Source organism: Pteropus alecto, unplaced genomic scaffold (genome assembly GCF_000325575.1).
Source record: "Pteropus alecto unplaced genomic scaffold, ASM32557v1 scaffold226, whole genome shotgun sequence".
NCBI lineage: Eukaryota > Metazoa > Chordata > Mammalia > Chiroptera > Pteropodidae > Pteropus > Pteropus alecto.
This window is the reverse complement of record NW_006440132.1, coordinates 1,506,125-1,522,227: the sequence shown is the minus strand read 5'-3', so window position 1 is coordinate 1,522,227 and position 16,103 is coordinate 1,506,125. Positions and strand designations below refer to the sequence as shown.

The 16,103-nt window shown below is 43.5% G+C and overlaps 1 protein-coding gene across 7 annotated transcripts in view; it reads right to left on the bottom strand.

The window, feature by feature from the left end:
* Positions 1 to 16,103, bottom strand: part of CDK5RAP2 (CDK5 regulatory subunit associated protein 2) — a 157,747-nt gene that overhangs the window by 95,317 nt on the left and 46,327 nt on the right. For 6 of the 7 annotated variants that reach the window (XM_025050458.1, XM_025050457.1, XM_025050455.1 and 3 more), the window contains exons 11-12: positions 15,936 to 16,028; positions 9,953 to 10,171 (exon numbers count right to left, since the gene is read on the bottom strand). In XM_025050458.1, coding sequence (XP_024906226.1) covers positions 9,953 to 10,171; positions 15,936 to 16,028 — 312 coding nt within the window. The remainder of the gene's footprint in view (positions 1 to 9,952; positions 10,172 to 15,935; positions 16,029 to 16,103) is intronic. The other variant, XM_025050456.1, reaches the window with a different exon arrangement.

Here is a 16,103-nt window from a genome sequence, read left to right as displayed (position 1 = left end):
ATTATAAGCATTAGCAATAGAAACGACTATTTACCCAGCATCAGCTAAGAGCTAAGCGTGGACTGAGACATTTTCCCATCTCTAAAATACCCCTAACCCTAACGACTGCCTACGCGGTTAAGCGTTACTAGCCTCGTGGTTGTGGAAAGGAAACGATGGCTCACAGAGGCCGAGAGATTTTGCAAAGCTTTTCAACAAGTTCTAGTGCTGAAATTCAATCCCAGGTCAGAATGACCCCGAATTCTGTGCTCTTTCCACCCAACTACACTGTTAAGATCAAAGAAATATAAACCACTGTGGGCACAGGCTTCCCTTGGTCAATAACTCCAATACCCCGAGCTAACATTACAGTTTCCCAAGGACTCAGGATTGATGGAATATCCCACCGGAGACTGAGGCCCTCCTGCTAACGAAGTGGGCAGGACCAAGGATCTTGAACCTCATATGAAGAGCAGTCAGAGAAAGCTTGAAGTACATGGACCACTGCAGGGAGAGCGGGGATGTGTGCTGAGGTGGCCTTGAGGAAGAACAGCTGCCATGGCAACACAAAGACAGCCGCAGGGCTCATATGCTTGGCACCAGTGGAGTTATAATAAATGTTTAGGGGAGGCATGGAGACGGCATGTCTCGCCTGAGCAAAACAATCAGAACTGAAAATTGATCATCTTGGGTGGTTTCCCCAAACCTCCTTCAATATTCCTGGGCCGTGAAGACAAACAGACCTAGCTTTGAATCCTGGCTCTACTGCTAAAAAACTGTGTGGCTACAGATAATTTAAATCTTCATGAGTGTTTCCTTTCCAGAAAATGGGGATAATAATTCAAACTCCTAGGGTCCTTGGAGGGTTAAATGAGGAAATGCAAGATGGGTGCGCAGCACAGAAGGAGGTGAACAGGAAACGATACTGTGTCACCGCCCCTTCTCCCCAGGCATGTCCCTCAGGCTGACCTCCACTCCCAGGTTTCCTCGTGTGGCCATGGCATCACCCTCCACCCAGCCACAAGGTTCTTCCCCATCCCTCGGACACACACCTGGTCACCCGACAGATAACCCAGGCCTGAAGGGACAGCACGTTCTCCGCGCAGAGCACATGAGAGCTGAGGGGTGTGGATTCCGTGCTTCTACGTGGACGCAAGAGCCCAGACCCGGCCCTGCCAACCACCCCGACCACTCGCAGCATTCTAAAAGGGGTCGAATGCAGAAAGCAATCGCAAGCTGGGAATCAGAGAACCTGAAAATCTCATACCCAGAGCAGGGCTTTCTGATAAAATGGAGCAGTTCTGGTTTGTGTTTTTTGAATGAGGCGGCTATGTGCGGCTTAAGGGAGCCATCTGTCCAACAAGCGCCAGGCCAGGCCAGGTCTGTGGCTAGAGAGCAGGAGAACCTGGAACTCAGGTCTTTGCCTTAGGGTGCAGCAGCCCACCCATTATCAAGGACGCCCAAGGAACACCTTGGACTCTGATTAACCAGATCAGTCACTCCTCCTCCCCTGGAGTATTAGGGGAGAAAAGAAAGGTGCTCCTCCCTGCACGCTCAGCCCCTGGTCCCCCTCATCTCACCGCCACTCCTTCCTCAGAACTTAGCTCTCTCGGGCCAACTGCAACAGCTTCCTAACTGGTCTGTCTAGGGGTTCACCCACCAAATCACATGCACACCCCTGATCATTACGTCTCTGCCCAGAACCCTCCCGTGCCTCCGAGCTAACTGCAGAACAAAGCCACCTTAATGAGCGGTCATTCCAGGCTCCCAAAGTAGGCTCTAGCCTGCTTTGTCTTACTCTACAGGCCCTGCGCCTGTCTCCCCCGAGTCACCTCCAACTGAAAGAATAAAATAAAATGTCCCTAATTCTGCCAGGAGACAGCACGGTAATCCTGCAAGGCCCAATCCAAGTGCCGCCTCTCCCACAAAGCCCTCCCTCACTATTCTGGCCCTCAGCGACCATCCTCCCCAAATCTCATCCGCAGCTTTTTTCTACAAACCTCTATGCACTTGGGAGGGCTGGGCACTTTACAGCCATCACCCCATTCAACCCTCGCAATAACTCTGTGAAGCACATATTCTGATTATACCCATTTTACCAATCAGGAAACTGAAGTTCAAGATGCTAAAGCAACTTAACCAAAGTAAAAGGTGGTGGAATCAGGATTTAAAATCAGCTCTATCTGTGTGTTTTCACTAAACGAGGGATTTTTCAACTGAGCTCAAGAAGTCCCAGGATTAGCAAAGCCCAGGTGTGGCTCTCAGTATCCCCTACCTACATGCCCCTGGACCTTCCTCCAGAAACTCTCTCAGCTGACTGGGGGAAAGCATGGAAATTTGCATGGGATTTTAATACGAGAAGCCACCATCCTAAAGAATCTGCCAAGTCCCCTTGGGTGCGTCTGTCTTACTTGCTTGTGAACGAGTTTGGAAAGCCCTCTCTGCACCAGGTCACCACTCTGCTTTAGAGTGAGAGCTGCCACAGGGAGATCTGTATGACGACATCGACTGAGTGGCCTCGATTTCCACAGTTATGGGCAATTTTTCTCTAAGACTCGCAGGGACGACACAGAACTGAGTGGGCCTTTGCATATCAGGGCTCTCTGAGAGCAGGATGAGTTTTAAAAAGTGGACTATTTGAAAAATAAAACATCCCCATAATCTTAGAATCACATTAGGAATGAAAAGCCAGGCCCTCTTCCTTCTCCAGTCAGCTAGTTTGTTTTATCTCTGGCCAGATGGAGAATGAGAAGGTTCTCATCCATCACATTTCCACCTTATCAGGTTTCGCTGTGAGAAAGCTTGTCAAAGTACTCAGTAGTTACCTTTAAATATACAAAGGAAACTTCTCCGAAATCTTAATGAGGTATAGAGACTCAGGGATGTACGAGGTGGCAGAATCGGTATGAGACAGTGGTGTTCTGCCGGCTCTGCGGAGCCTTCATGGCTCCCGGGGCCGTGGCAGAAGCAGGACGCGGTGGGGAGAGCGGGGAGCACCAGCCTCCCACCTCACTTCACCCCGAGCAGCTCCACTTTTATATGTTTTCTCCCCAGAAGAGTTCATTTGAACAAAGAATCCATACACTTAAAAAATAAAGGGAAGCCAGTGGAATGAGACAGCCCTTGCCACAGAGAACTAAAAACCACGTGTGAGGCTGTGAGGGCTGCAGAAGTTCTGAGCGAGAAGCTCAATGCAGCTTTCACCAAAAAGCTGGGAAATAATGGACAAAGGAGTTGAAGTTGTGCCGGGGTCAAGGCCCAGCTGGGTCACCTAATGGCTGCCAGGGACCGGGTGAGGCACTGCACCTTTCCAAAACCTCACCTGAACGATACAAAGGCACATACCTGCCTTCACCTCCAGCCCCACTCACCGTTCCCCCTTGTCCAGGCTCATCCATGCCCCCTTCTCTCTACCAGGAATGCATTTCCACCTCCCATTTCCCGGGCAAATGGCAACCTACCTTTCAAGTCTCGACTCGAATCCACCTCCCCTGCGAAGCCTTCTCTCCCTCCCTGCCCCCTCTTAGCACGGTTCCAGTCTCTGCGCTCCCAAAGCAGGTGGCCTATCCTATCGGCACTTACCATGTCTGAGTTTCTATTATATTTCTCTGCTACATTCCTTCAGAGACTCTGTCTGATTTGATTTGGTGCTGTACTCCCAGTGCCTAGGACAGAGTCTGGCACAGAAATAATAAAGAACCAGAGATCAAGGGAAGCCTTTCTGTTAGCGCTCCAGAGACTAGAGCAATTCCCTATAAAAACTGATGGGAACAGCCTTTTAGAGCAGCTTCCCCAGCAGCCCTATGCGTGAGCCACTACATACTCCAGAGTCTGTCACGCTGAAAGGGCTCTGACTTCCTTCCTAGAGGGATCGATCAGCTGGAAAGGAACAGACAAGCACCTCCTTCAGAGGAGAGGTGAGTGTTGATCAAGGAAGACATTTACAGCCTTGTTGACTTGACTGGTAAAAGAGCAGACCACATTTATTAGTCAACAGTGTCCATTAGATTCTAGCAGGCAGTGGTTTGTCATTCAAAGTCCTGAGCCCGCACCTTGCCACACAATTAAAAAACAGGAAAAGAGGAAAGAAGGAATCAAATACACTGAGCATCTTGAGCATCTACTTCTATGTGCCAGGACCCATAGTAGGCATTTTCTCATGCATTATATTTTATTATTCATGTATTTAATCCTAAAAAAAAAAAATAGATATAATCAAGCCCATTTTAGGAGAGAACACATTAGTTTAGAAACGTTAAGTAACTGACCTAGAGTTTGAGTTAAGAATCTGCCGAAGCTAAGATTCCAATCCAAGTCCAGCACTGTTTTCCACTATTCCAAAAACACCTACTAAAATTGCTAAATTTCTAGCTCCCAAGGTGCTACCATCATCACCATCAGCAACACAGCTGCTATTTATTGATCATTTATGATGTGCTAGATACTATGCTAATATCTCATATAATCCCTATCTCATATAATCCCTACAACTAATCTGTTTTTCTGACCAAAACTGGACACCACCACTTGGAGAGACAAAGTTACTGGCTCACAGTCCAAGAGCCAGCAAGTGATGGAGCCAGGATTCAAATCCAGTTTGACTCTATAATCTCTGCATTCAGCCTCTTTTACAAGAAACTGTAATTTGCAAAGACAGGACTTCTTCCAACATAGGACATTTAAACTGCATATTATTCTACAAGGATGTCAACTCAGAATCTTTACACCTGAATAAAAAATAAAAATAAAAAAATAAAAAGGCAAAGAGAGCTTTGACCCTGGGTAAAAATCATACTGCCTCAGATCTGTGGTCTTAACCCTAACCAACCAGCCTGCAGACACTGTTTCCAAATGCCATGTTTTGATTACAGTTCACCAAGAGATGTTCTGAATGCTGTCACAATCTCATTTGGAGCTATCCATCAACAAACGCATGTGAGAACTGGGGGGATTCAGGCTGAACTACCCTGAAATTAAACCCGCACAAGGGATTAGCCAGCTGGGTGACAGGTATAACTTTAATTAGATTTTTGGGCTTTAGCCAGCAAATGCATCCCCACAGAGCTAAGTGCCCAGGTACTGAAGCACACGCTTGTCAGGGTAGCGGATGACAGGCCTCGTAACAGATGAGAGCATTATGAGACAGTCTGGGAATATGGCTAAACTGATGTCTAATATACATTGCTTAGAAAGGAGAAGGAAAAGACTATGACTTGCTCCCCCCCTTCCCCCACCCACCCTGAGGAGCACAGAGAACACCTGAACCAGGGGCAAATCTAAAATAAAGATTTACCGCTCTCCATCACCTTCATCAAACGCACACACACACGCACCCTAAAACGAGAGCCTTAAGTCTCTGGAGCCAAACAATGTATCAAAGTCGGAGATGTGAGGGAAAGGATGTGAGAATCCAAGCAGCATTCCCATCACAGACCGCAGGAGCTAGGACACTTTAAACATCACAGTAAGGACGCTGACTTGCAAATAGTGGGGGTTTTTTGTGTTTTTTGCAAAGGCCTCCAGATTTCCTTGAAGGAATATGGGTCCCTCTGGTGGTAAGGAGGTATAATACGATGAAGGGGATCTATCTGCGAGACACTTATGGAACCTGCTTTTTGTAAAAAGAATTCCAAAGTAAAAATCAAGCTTGTATTTGCCAGAACCTACCGACAGAGCCTGCACCATTGCAAGTACTCGATAAATGTCCTTTGAATAAAATGAACAAACTGCAGATTACAATACATGCTGAGTCAACTGACACTAGGTCACCACAATCATGGACAATTAAAACAAACATGGCCAAACTTCTCAGCGTCCAAGCACGGTCAGACACAGTCCATTCACAGGCCTCTATCCAAGCTGTATTTTCAGACAGGCGTTGTCTCCCTCCAAAATGCTTAAACGCAGACACAATGAGACTGCAATAAATGGTTTGGGCATGAGCAAAGGATGGTTTGATCACATCCGAAACATGGCTGGTTGGCTTACCATCAGAAAGAATTCAGGGAATGCTTTAAAACCTAGTACTGCTTGACAGGGGACCACCGCAGAGGCTTTGAGTCAAGGCTCACCTATGTTCCCCACTGATTTTGTAGCTGTCCAAGAAACAAGAATAATGGGAAACAGCTGGATGTAGTCCCAGGGACTGAAAACTTTAATGCTTACAAGCTTACCGACCTGGATGACACTGATCTGGCCCTCTGCAAAACTGCTTTAATTGAATAGGGTGTTGTCAAAGACTGTATGCTGCTCAGAGAACTCTTTCTAAAACCCGCCCCAGGCAATATTTCCCTCAAGCCTGAGTGCTGGCCAAAGCTGTTCTTTTATCTTAGCAAGTTCATCTTACAGACACCGGAGACCTTGTAACTGAATTTCCCTTTTTACTTTCGCTGCCAAGAGCTTCCAGCTGAATTTAAGTCCCCCTCTCCAAGAACCACAACCTGCATTTCTGCTTACTGCTGGTTCCACTTTTTTCTAGTCACTGTTATTTTTCCTTGACCTTAATGTCTTTATCTTTATTTCGAATCTCATCTAACTTTATGACCCATGAACCTCTGAAAATGTTTTTGAAACACCAAAAGGAATAAATTACAAGTTTTAAAGCTTCAAATAATCAGAATATTTCAGGTTGGGCATTCTTATTTCCCCAAAACAACATACACTCTCACGCCTCTGCACAAAACCCCCCTCCCTACCTGTCCAGCAATCTTTAACTCAAACTTCAGAACCGGTTCAAAAGTTACTTTCCCCAGAAGCTTGCTCCGACCCTGCAAGCCACTTCCTTACCCTGTGTTCCAGTGGTACTTTGTTTGTATCTCTGTCATGGACTTGTCCCCACACATGGACTCGTCCCCATACCTAGTCAAGGAACCGCACAGTGTTCAATGGTGATAAATATGTAAATGGATTCTTTCCTTTGCCAGGGCAGAAATACGGGCCATTAAAAGGTCTGGTTTTCTGTTTGTTTCAATCTAATAGCAACTGCAGCAGCCTCCGGTGAGTGGAAGACTCTAGTTAAAGAGCCTCGTTAACAGAACAAGCTGGTCAGACACGCAGAGCCAGGGGTCATGCTCGACCGCTGCACGCGCCTGACACCGCAGGCAAAAGCACCGCCCCATCACGTTTCCCCAGACTCTGAACAAGCCAGTAACCCCAAGATCTGGTATAAAACATTCACATGAGATGGACATAGCCAAACACTTAGAATATAATCAGAAGTTAAGCAGAGATACCACTGTGATGCAATACATACGCGAAAAGAAACCACGGCCACATTATCTTGTCAGAAACATCTATGAGCTGATGTAGAAAAGCGGTCATGATGAGACGTCAGAAGCTCTGAGTCACAGGCACGCTCACCTGAGGGACGCATTTAGAGCACACAGCCGTGGTTTCAGTCTGCCCAGTGCCCTAAAACAAAACAGCGCTTTCTCTGGGTCACAGCTCATCCCCCTCACTGACAACGGCGGTACGCACACACACTTCTGAAGAAGAAGAATGGGCATGTGAGCCAAGCTGGGTCTCCCAGGACCTGGCCATCCTGACAGGGAGACAGCTGGGGAAGTGGAGAGTGAGTCCTCCTTCCTCTCATGTGATCCCAGCAGGGCGGGCGATGATGGGTCCAGCCACTTGGAACTGGAGTAAGAGGACGCAAGAGAGGGCAGCCAGCTCTCAGAGAAGCAGAGACGCGGTCCTGGCAGCGTCCCAGTCGCCCCGGGCCTTCCGGGAGTTTAGTTACACGAGGCGATAACAAATGTCCCTTTGCCTAAGAATCCATCTTTTTATCAACAGCAGCCTGATATTACTTTAGAAACACCAGTATTTACATGGATAAGTGAATTATGGAACAACAATGTCTGACAATAAAGGAATAGGTAAATAACTATAGCATAGCCACTCTATGTAGTTATCTAGCTATTGATTACCAACAGTAAGTTAAAATGTAAAAAAAATTACATATTTTATATATAGGTATACATATGTGTGTATTGAATGAATGTTTCTTATGACAGTGAAGGAGAAAAGGGATGAGCCATTTTAATCTAAAAAAAAAAAATCGGTTATCTAACAAGTTTTGTTAACCTAAACAAATTAAATTGTGAAAGATGTAAGAACTGACTATGAAAACGGCACCATTATAAAAGGACCCCCGGCCAGTCTTGCCTGCATCGCATCCGTAAAGGCGCACGAGTCAACTCTTACTCTTTTCATTCAACTCAAGCGTCATCTCCTCCTGGAAGGTTTCCCTGACTGCTCCATCCCACAGAGACCTTTCACACCGGACACACAAGCTACCTTAATTAGCTCCAGATTGTAAACTGCTCTGCATTTTGTCATGTATAACATTTTTTCAACTCCCTGAAAAAAAAAATGAAACTTTCAGAGGCCATGCCTTGGGTTTTCATCAGCAACTAAACCAGGTACATTTGGTGTTCAACATCGAATGAATACAGGGAGATGTCTCTTAATAACGTGCAATAAACTGGTATGGTCCAATATTGCTGGTGGCAGCATAAACTAGACCAGGCTTTTGGACAAATAATTTGGCAGCATGATTAACTATTATAAAACATTTACACCGCTTGACCCAATAATCTCACTTCTCAGAATCTATCTAGGGATTTCAAGAGAAAACACCTTTATACCCAAAGATGTTCATGGTAGCATTATTTTAACAGCCAAAATGTTCAACGGAAGAGGAAATTAAGTAAATCATGTGACATCCATTCGGTGAAGAGTATGCACCACTCAGCATAATCACTCGACAGAGTCTACAACAACACGGGACATGCCCACAATAGAGGAATGGATCCAAGGACAGACGGTTTTTAGCCTCTGATTCGAGGCGGGCCCAGCAGCACCAGGACTGAGGGGTGACACGGAAAGCCAGAGTTACTTAATTTGAGTGCTGAAGCTGTAAGTAACAATTTCTTATTTTTCTAAATTTCTACTACTGCTCTCTTATGTTCATTCAAGTTTTTGTTAAGCTATACAAACATTGTATTTAATTCTCTCGTTAACATTAGCATGAGGATTTCAAACTATGGCTCTTGGCGTCCCTGACAACAGCAGCCACCAAAGAACTAACCTCTGGTACCCGTGGCTCCCTTCTGAGCTCTCTAATGATTCTGCCTGCCCCAGACTCTTGTGCAGGTAACTCAATTAACCTGTGCGCCAACGACCTAGGTGTCAACCATCACTCCAACTCAGGCCTTCTCCTACCTAACTGCAAGGCTCATGTATCTAGACGTAACTCTCAGGACGCTGAATACTTACATTTAAATATAATAGAAACTTTAAAAGATAAACTAAGAGAGAATTTTTTAAAAACTAACACCCAGAACTGAATAGAACAGTCTTAAAAAAAAAAAAATCACTCATATAGGGAAACATGGCATAATCTTCTCAGAGAACCATCTGAGTCTATCTATAAAACAGTCCTAAAAATATTCATATTCTTTGACCCAGTAATTATATCTCTATCAGGGAAAAAAAATCAGTGGATAAATATTTATGTATAAGGATGTTTGCTACAGCATTTGTTATAAGGCAAAAAAAAGTATAATGACCTAAATATCCTATAATGACAGACTAGTTAAATACAATCTAGCACATCTAAGTGATGAAATATTATGCCTGCACAAAAAACCATGTTTTTGAAGAACATTCATAACATGGCAACATACTAAAGAGAGAACACTAAATTAAAAAAAAAAACGATGAAGAAAAGTGCATTTTCACTTGGACACCAATAATGCCTGGGCCAGGGGGATTGAGTATAAAAGGACCGAAACATCAACTAGTGAGGACTGGTCATTGCTAGGTGATCAGATGATGAACAAAATATTTTCTTCCGTATATTTTTCGGATTTTCTAAGTTTTCTGCAACGAATCTCTCCCTAAAACCAAAAACGGCCAAGCAGCGGAGCCTCCCAGCACTGCCCGCCACCCAGGAAGGGAACGGGGTGCTCACGTGGATGGCGCAGTCTCCTTGGCTCTTGTCTCGATGAGCTGCCTCCAGCTCCTTCTCTAGTCTCTCCTTCTCCTGCCGCAGGTCACTCAGCTCCTGGGTGACCTTCCTAATGCTCTTCCGCAGTCTGTGGTTCTCCGTACTCTTGGTGAGGTTTTCTGAGTGCAGCTCAGCCAAAAGGGCTGCCTTTTCTAGCAGAGCAGCCTCGCAGTCTGCAGCCCCCTAGAAGAGGAGGGAGAGAGGGGACGGAGCTGATTTTCTCAGCTCATTAAACAGACCAAGAAATCTGTGCTCCTTTTTCACCTGGGGGGGAGGGGTTAGCATAAACATTCAGGACCCAAAGCACAAATAATATGAAGACTGAAATGACTCGGAGTGATGTTTATGTTGTGATGCTGATGTGAAGGGGTGAGGGACCACGACTGTGTGAAAACTCTTTTTATGACGAGAAGGAAAAGTACAGAATGTCAACGGGAACTCTTTCATGGGGTGGGAATATAGCTGACTTTTTCCCCTTCACTTCTCTGTATTTTCAAAGGTTCTATGGTTAATGAGCATGTAACTTTTATAATGTTTTTTTTATTCAAAAAGACTATTTTAAAAAGGTAGAATGAAGAGCTTCATTTGAAGAGCAGAGATGGATTCAAGCCCTGGCGATGTTGAGATGTTGATTTACATTAGAATGGCTCAAACCCAGGGTTGTCTGGAGAAAAAGGAGTGGCCAGTATGGTAACCCAATGGCAACCTCAAAAGGCTATAGATTCTGCAGAGGCCTAGGCCTAAATGTGTCAAGTACATTTTTACTTCATTAACACAGTTTACTGGAGAAAATACATATGTGATTATCGAGCATATTAAAAAAATGTTATAACTCACCAATAATGAAAAACAGCAAATTAAAACAAGCATTCATTTAATAAGTGAAATTGTTTTAATGAGAGTATCTAGTGCTGGCCAGCTTACGGTGAAATGACACAATGAATACTCATTTCCTAAGAACTGTCCAAGCATCTAGAAGTCAGGAAATATGCTGGCAAGAATGTGTATTGATGATATATATATATATATCAAGTGTGTATGTATCATATAAACATGTTCACACCCATTCCAATAATCGCATTCCTAGGATTCAATTTCAGGGGATGAATTCAAAATATTGGGGGGAGGGAGCCTAATAAAGGCTTTCAGTATCCCGCTTCAGTCCAGGCGCAGCTGGGCCCCAAATCTAATCAGAGTCATTCATCACAGAATTACTTAGAATGATAAAAAATAAGAAACAACCTAAATGTGCAAGAATATGAAAATGGGTAAGTAAAATATGATCAAGCTACACAATGAAATCTTAAAACTATATTTACAAAGAGTTGATAATATATTTCTAAGTCACAGTGTTATATGAAAAAATGAAAGATCAAATTGTAAATGATCTGAAAAATAAAATGCGTGCATAGAAAAAGCCTAGAAGGAAAAATATCAAAACGTTAATAGTGGCTGAGTGATTTCCTGGCTTCCCTTTTTCCCTCCCTTCTAGTCCTCTGAAAAGAAAATTTTTGAAGCATATATAATACTTATAATCAAGAGAAAATACACTTATTTTTAAAAAATCTCTGCCTTGAATTAGACTGAGGCTCAAGATTAAAAATTCAAAGGCAACACTTGAGCTCTCAAGGTCAGAACTCGGGCCGTGGATTAAAGGGACTGGCTCCAACTTCTTGGCCTCTCTAGGAAATCCATCCTGGCCGCCACTGACAGGCTAGTCTCAGAGAGTAGGCTACCACCTTGGCAGTCTGGAGGAGGAGGGGCTCTGCTGCTTCCGAGCCACCCATGGCCCAGCCATCTGGGCCCATGTCCCCAACTGCTACTTAGGACACAGCGACAGAGGCTGAGGGAGCTCTCCATTCAAACTTCAGAGCAGGTTTTATAGAAGCTTCTGTTTCAGTTTCCTATAAAATTAAAATAAGTAAAAAAAAGTGGGAAAGTTAAGTCACAGGCCAAAAAAAAAAAAGTATTTGGGGCAGGACTTATTTAAATAAACTCAAAAAATAAAAGAAAATAAACAACGACTGGAAAAGGCCCATCTGTTTTTCAGTTATCTTTTATTAAGGACTGATTATACATATGGAGCTAAAACAGGCACTTTCACACACATTAATCTCTATTTTTGATACCAACCCTACAAAGTACACATTACTATCCCTCTTTAAGTAACTGAGGCTCAGAACTGTTAAACAAGTAGCCTGTCATCAGACTAGAGTGATTACAACTGGGATTCACAGGACTCCAGAGCCCGTGTTCTTTCCACTGCTTGCCCATGGCCAGCGCAGATTCCAACACTAATAAACAACCAGGAATTAAGATAAGCACTGAATTCAAGGAGGGATGGCTAGAGACAAGGGCATGAGTTAGGAGCTGGTTAGACATAGAACAGCAATGGGTAGTATTTAAATAGTTATTATAAAGTGATGAAATTTCTGCAGGATTATCATACAAGTAATGACGGCAAAGCCTCTTTAAAAATCCAAGCTCAAAGAATTCAAATTCATACATTCTAGTCACTTCATAAAAACACTTTCCACATTAAATTTTCTTTAAATGGCCCTTTGCAAAAACTTCTCTGGAGAGTTTTTTACCTTTTTCTGCATGACACCCTGCTTTTTGAATTCCATCTCATCAGTTAGGTGTTTATAAAGAGTGGCAAACATTTGGCCCAACTCCAGCTGGTCAGAAACTAAAGGCCAAATATAATATTAAACAAATCACCCTTCCCTACAGTGTACAAATCCATTTAATAAAGGCAGAGTCAGAAAGCTCAGAGTTCAAGTTCTAGCTGCAGGTGTGACTTGGGGGAAGTTAATTCTCTAAGTTGTTTCCTCATCTGTGAAAGTAACAACCTCTATTTCACAGGGGTGTTGTGAAGATTAAATGTGATACAAAAAGTTCCATTTCGGTGCGTGCAGGAAAGATAAACCTAGTTCCCCTTTTCCATCACTTACTTCGTTATCTTTCATTTCCAACTAAAAGGTCATACGGAGAGTTTCCACAAACTGAAATCTATGTGCATAATACCACCAGCAGAAAATTTGAAAAACAGATCGGAGTAATACTATGTTTTTATGCTAGAAGATGTGCCATGCAACTTAAGGATGAGTTAACATATACTGAGTTACAACCTGCACCCTGATACTTTCTTAATTAATCCTTGTAAGGATTATGGAACATAGTGTGATTTTCCAGACTTTAGGACGAGCAAGCCTTCTGGGAGAACTCAAATATCTTGTCCAAAGTTACACAGTTAGTGAAGAGCGGAGCCAAGACTCAAATCCATGTCCCACTCCATGTTCTTCCCAGTAAAAAATAATACAGTATATACATACAATGGACTAAACGCAGCTGTTTAAAGACTGTTTAAAAAGCACAGAGATACACACACACACACACACACTCATAAACATATGAGTGCATGTCAAACTGCTGAAATCTGAACAAGGTCAATGGACTGCACCAATGTCGACTCTCCTGACTATGATATTGGACTAGTTACACGAGATATTACATAAAGGGTTAAGGGCATACAGAAATCTACTGCATGTGAATCGACAATTATCTCAAAATAAAAATTACAAAAAAAAAAGTTTGGCTAGATCTATATATACTACCACGGTAAGAATGTTTGATGGAAAAAAAGATTATAGAACAAAATACAAATTATGATCCCATTTAATTTTTCGAAGGCGTTATATATATATGCATGTTTGTATGTGTAAACATGCACTATTAACAAAGGTGTTAATAGTGAACATCTTTGGACATGAATTTATTGGTAACTTTTATCAACCTTTTCCCACTATTTTAGTTGTTCCATAAATTTCCAACAATGTACAATTTTACTTTTATATAGCTGGGCAGGGAGGGCAGAAAAAATGTCATTTCCAATTTGAAGATATGTTTTTTCAATGGGTAAAAAATTTACATACTTTTAAACAGGCAGAGCCAGCCCACACGATAACTTTCACAGTGTCGTGCCTGTGACTGGAATTCGCGTCTCTGGGCTGTGGCAACCGCTTCAAGAGTCTGAATTACTTGCTGTTGCTTCAGTGTCAGGCTTGATGCCAACCCTGTGAGCTTTGGCTATTTTATTCACACTGCAATTAGTTCAAATCATATATCCCGAAAAGGCCCCAAAATAGGAGAGAAAATGCATTTTCAAGTGTCTGTGTCACATGGAAACTACGTATACCTCATAATGAAATAACCAACATAAGCATCCTGTGTGCGGTGACTCACACAAACAATCGGAACAGTGGAAAGAACACAGACTCCACAGTCAGACTTGAGTCCAAGTTCCAGCAACCTGTTGAATCGTAAACACGCTGCCTTCGTGGGTAAGGACCACATGAGTGCCCTCGGAACAGCCAACGAGACACGAAGAACCTCAGGAGCTTCGACAGGTCCTCACCTCTGTACGTGGCAAGACAAGAAACCCGCCAACTCTGTACACGACCAAACCTCACAAACCATTCTGAAAGTCTATCGACTAGGACTGAGGGTTATGAAATTAATAAATGTACGTATAAATCTAGATAACACTTAAATGTATAAGTTTACTTATTTCCTTTCAAGGCCCAACATAAGTCAAATATCTCGGTGCTTATAAGGACGTCTGATCTCTGCTTGTCAATTGCCTATTTTTTTTTTCTCAAGCAATGGCAAATACAAATGGTTTTCCTAAAAAATCAGCTTTTAAAGTTTGTTATTTTTTACATGAAGAGCTGAGTATGATCCCAGCTCCATTTCATCAATCACTGTCAAATGGTGGGGAAGGCAAGTCTGAGGTTCCAAAAGCAGAGACTGGTCTCTCCTTCTGGTGCATTAGGATTTAAACCAAATTATTTCAATTATTCTTACTGAGAACCAAAGTTCTTCTAAAGATAAAGCATGGGATACGAATCTTAGGACTCAAACAGCCTCAAATGAGATTTAACTTCTACTTCATAACTAAACACAACATGAGTGGAGGTGTGCAAGGGGAGAGTTTCGGGCAGCATGAACTTACTCGGATGATGGAGCTTTACTCATTAAGTTATTAGTAACAGGTACGCGCTGTACAGGGAAACGAAACATGAGAAGAAAATGTTAAAATAATTAAACACACAGAACTAAAATTAGCAAGAGAAAAGGACGATCACAGGGATGACCAGCAGGAGTCCTTGCAATAAAACACTGGAGGAAGAAAAGGGAAAAGGCAGGTCAGATCATCAAGGCTAAAACAGACACCGGGTAGGGAGCAGGCAGGACTGAAGAAACCAGGTGAGGGGAGCTCTGGGATGACAGGTAAAAGCACAGGCTTGGGAAGTTTGACGGCTCTGCGGTCAAACCCCACTCTATTGCTTATCGCTTCTGTGACCCCGAGCAAGCTGCCCCAATCTCCAAACCTGGACTTCCTCAGCAGTACTAGGACATCAGCAGTGCCTACGTCATGGAGCTGTTGTGCAGACTGACTGAGCTAATCCATGGAGAGTGCTTAGCACAGGGCTTGGCACATAGTATGTGTTCAGTGAATGCCAGCTGTTATCAGTATTTAAATCCTGGCCCTGCCACTTGCTAGCCGTCTGACAGTGAATAAGCTGCATACCCTCACTGAGCTTCAAAAACCCCACAAACACAAATGAGATAAATACCTTTCCCCCGGGGTTGTGACAATTAAATCAGATATCCCACACATCTCGCACAGCCTACTACTGGCACGGAGCAAACTCGGCATGGAGAAATAGTTGTCACTGTTATCAATATTATCATTATTATCACATTGAAGAGGGTGCCGGAGAAGCACCCGAAGCTGGAGGAAGATTTCCTTTAACTAGGCTGAGCTAGTTCTATTACTGAAGACCACGCAGAATTTTCCATGGTTCCTTTCAGCTGCAAAGTCCTGACCTCCCCAGGAGTATGGATCAAAGAGACAACCACTTCAACTAAAGTGAGCACTTACCTGGAATTTCTGGGCCTCTGCTTGCTGATGGGCTTCTCTGGCTTTAGCAAGGGCAGCATTGAGCCCTTCGATTTCAGAGTTCTGTCCTTCAACCTGGGTGAAAATAAGGACCAAGTAGGCAACTGGGCTCCTTCTATCCCTGCGCTGCCCGAATGTGTGTCCTGCTGA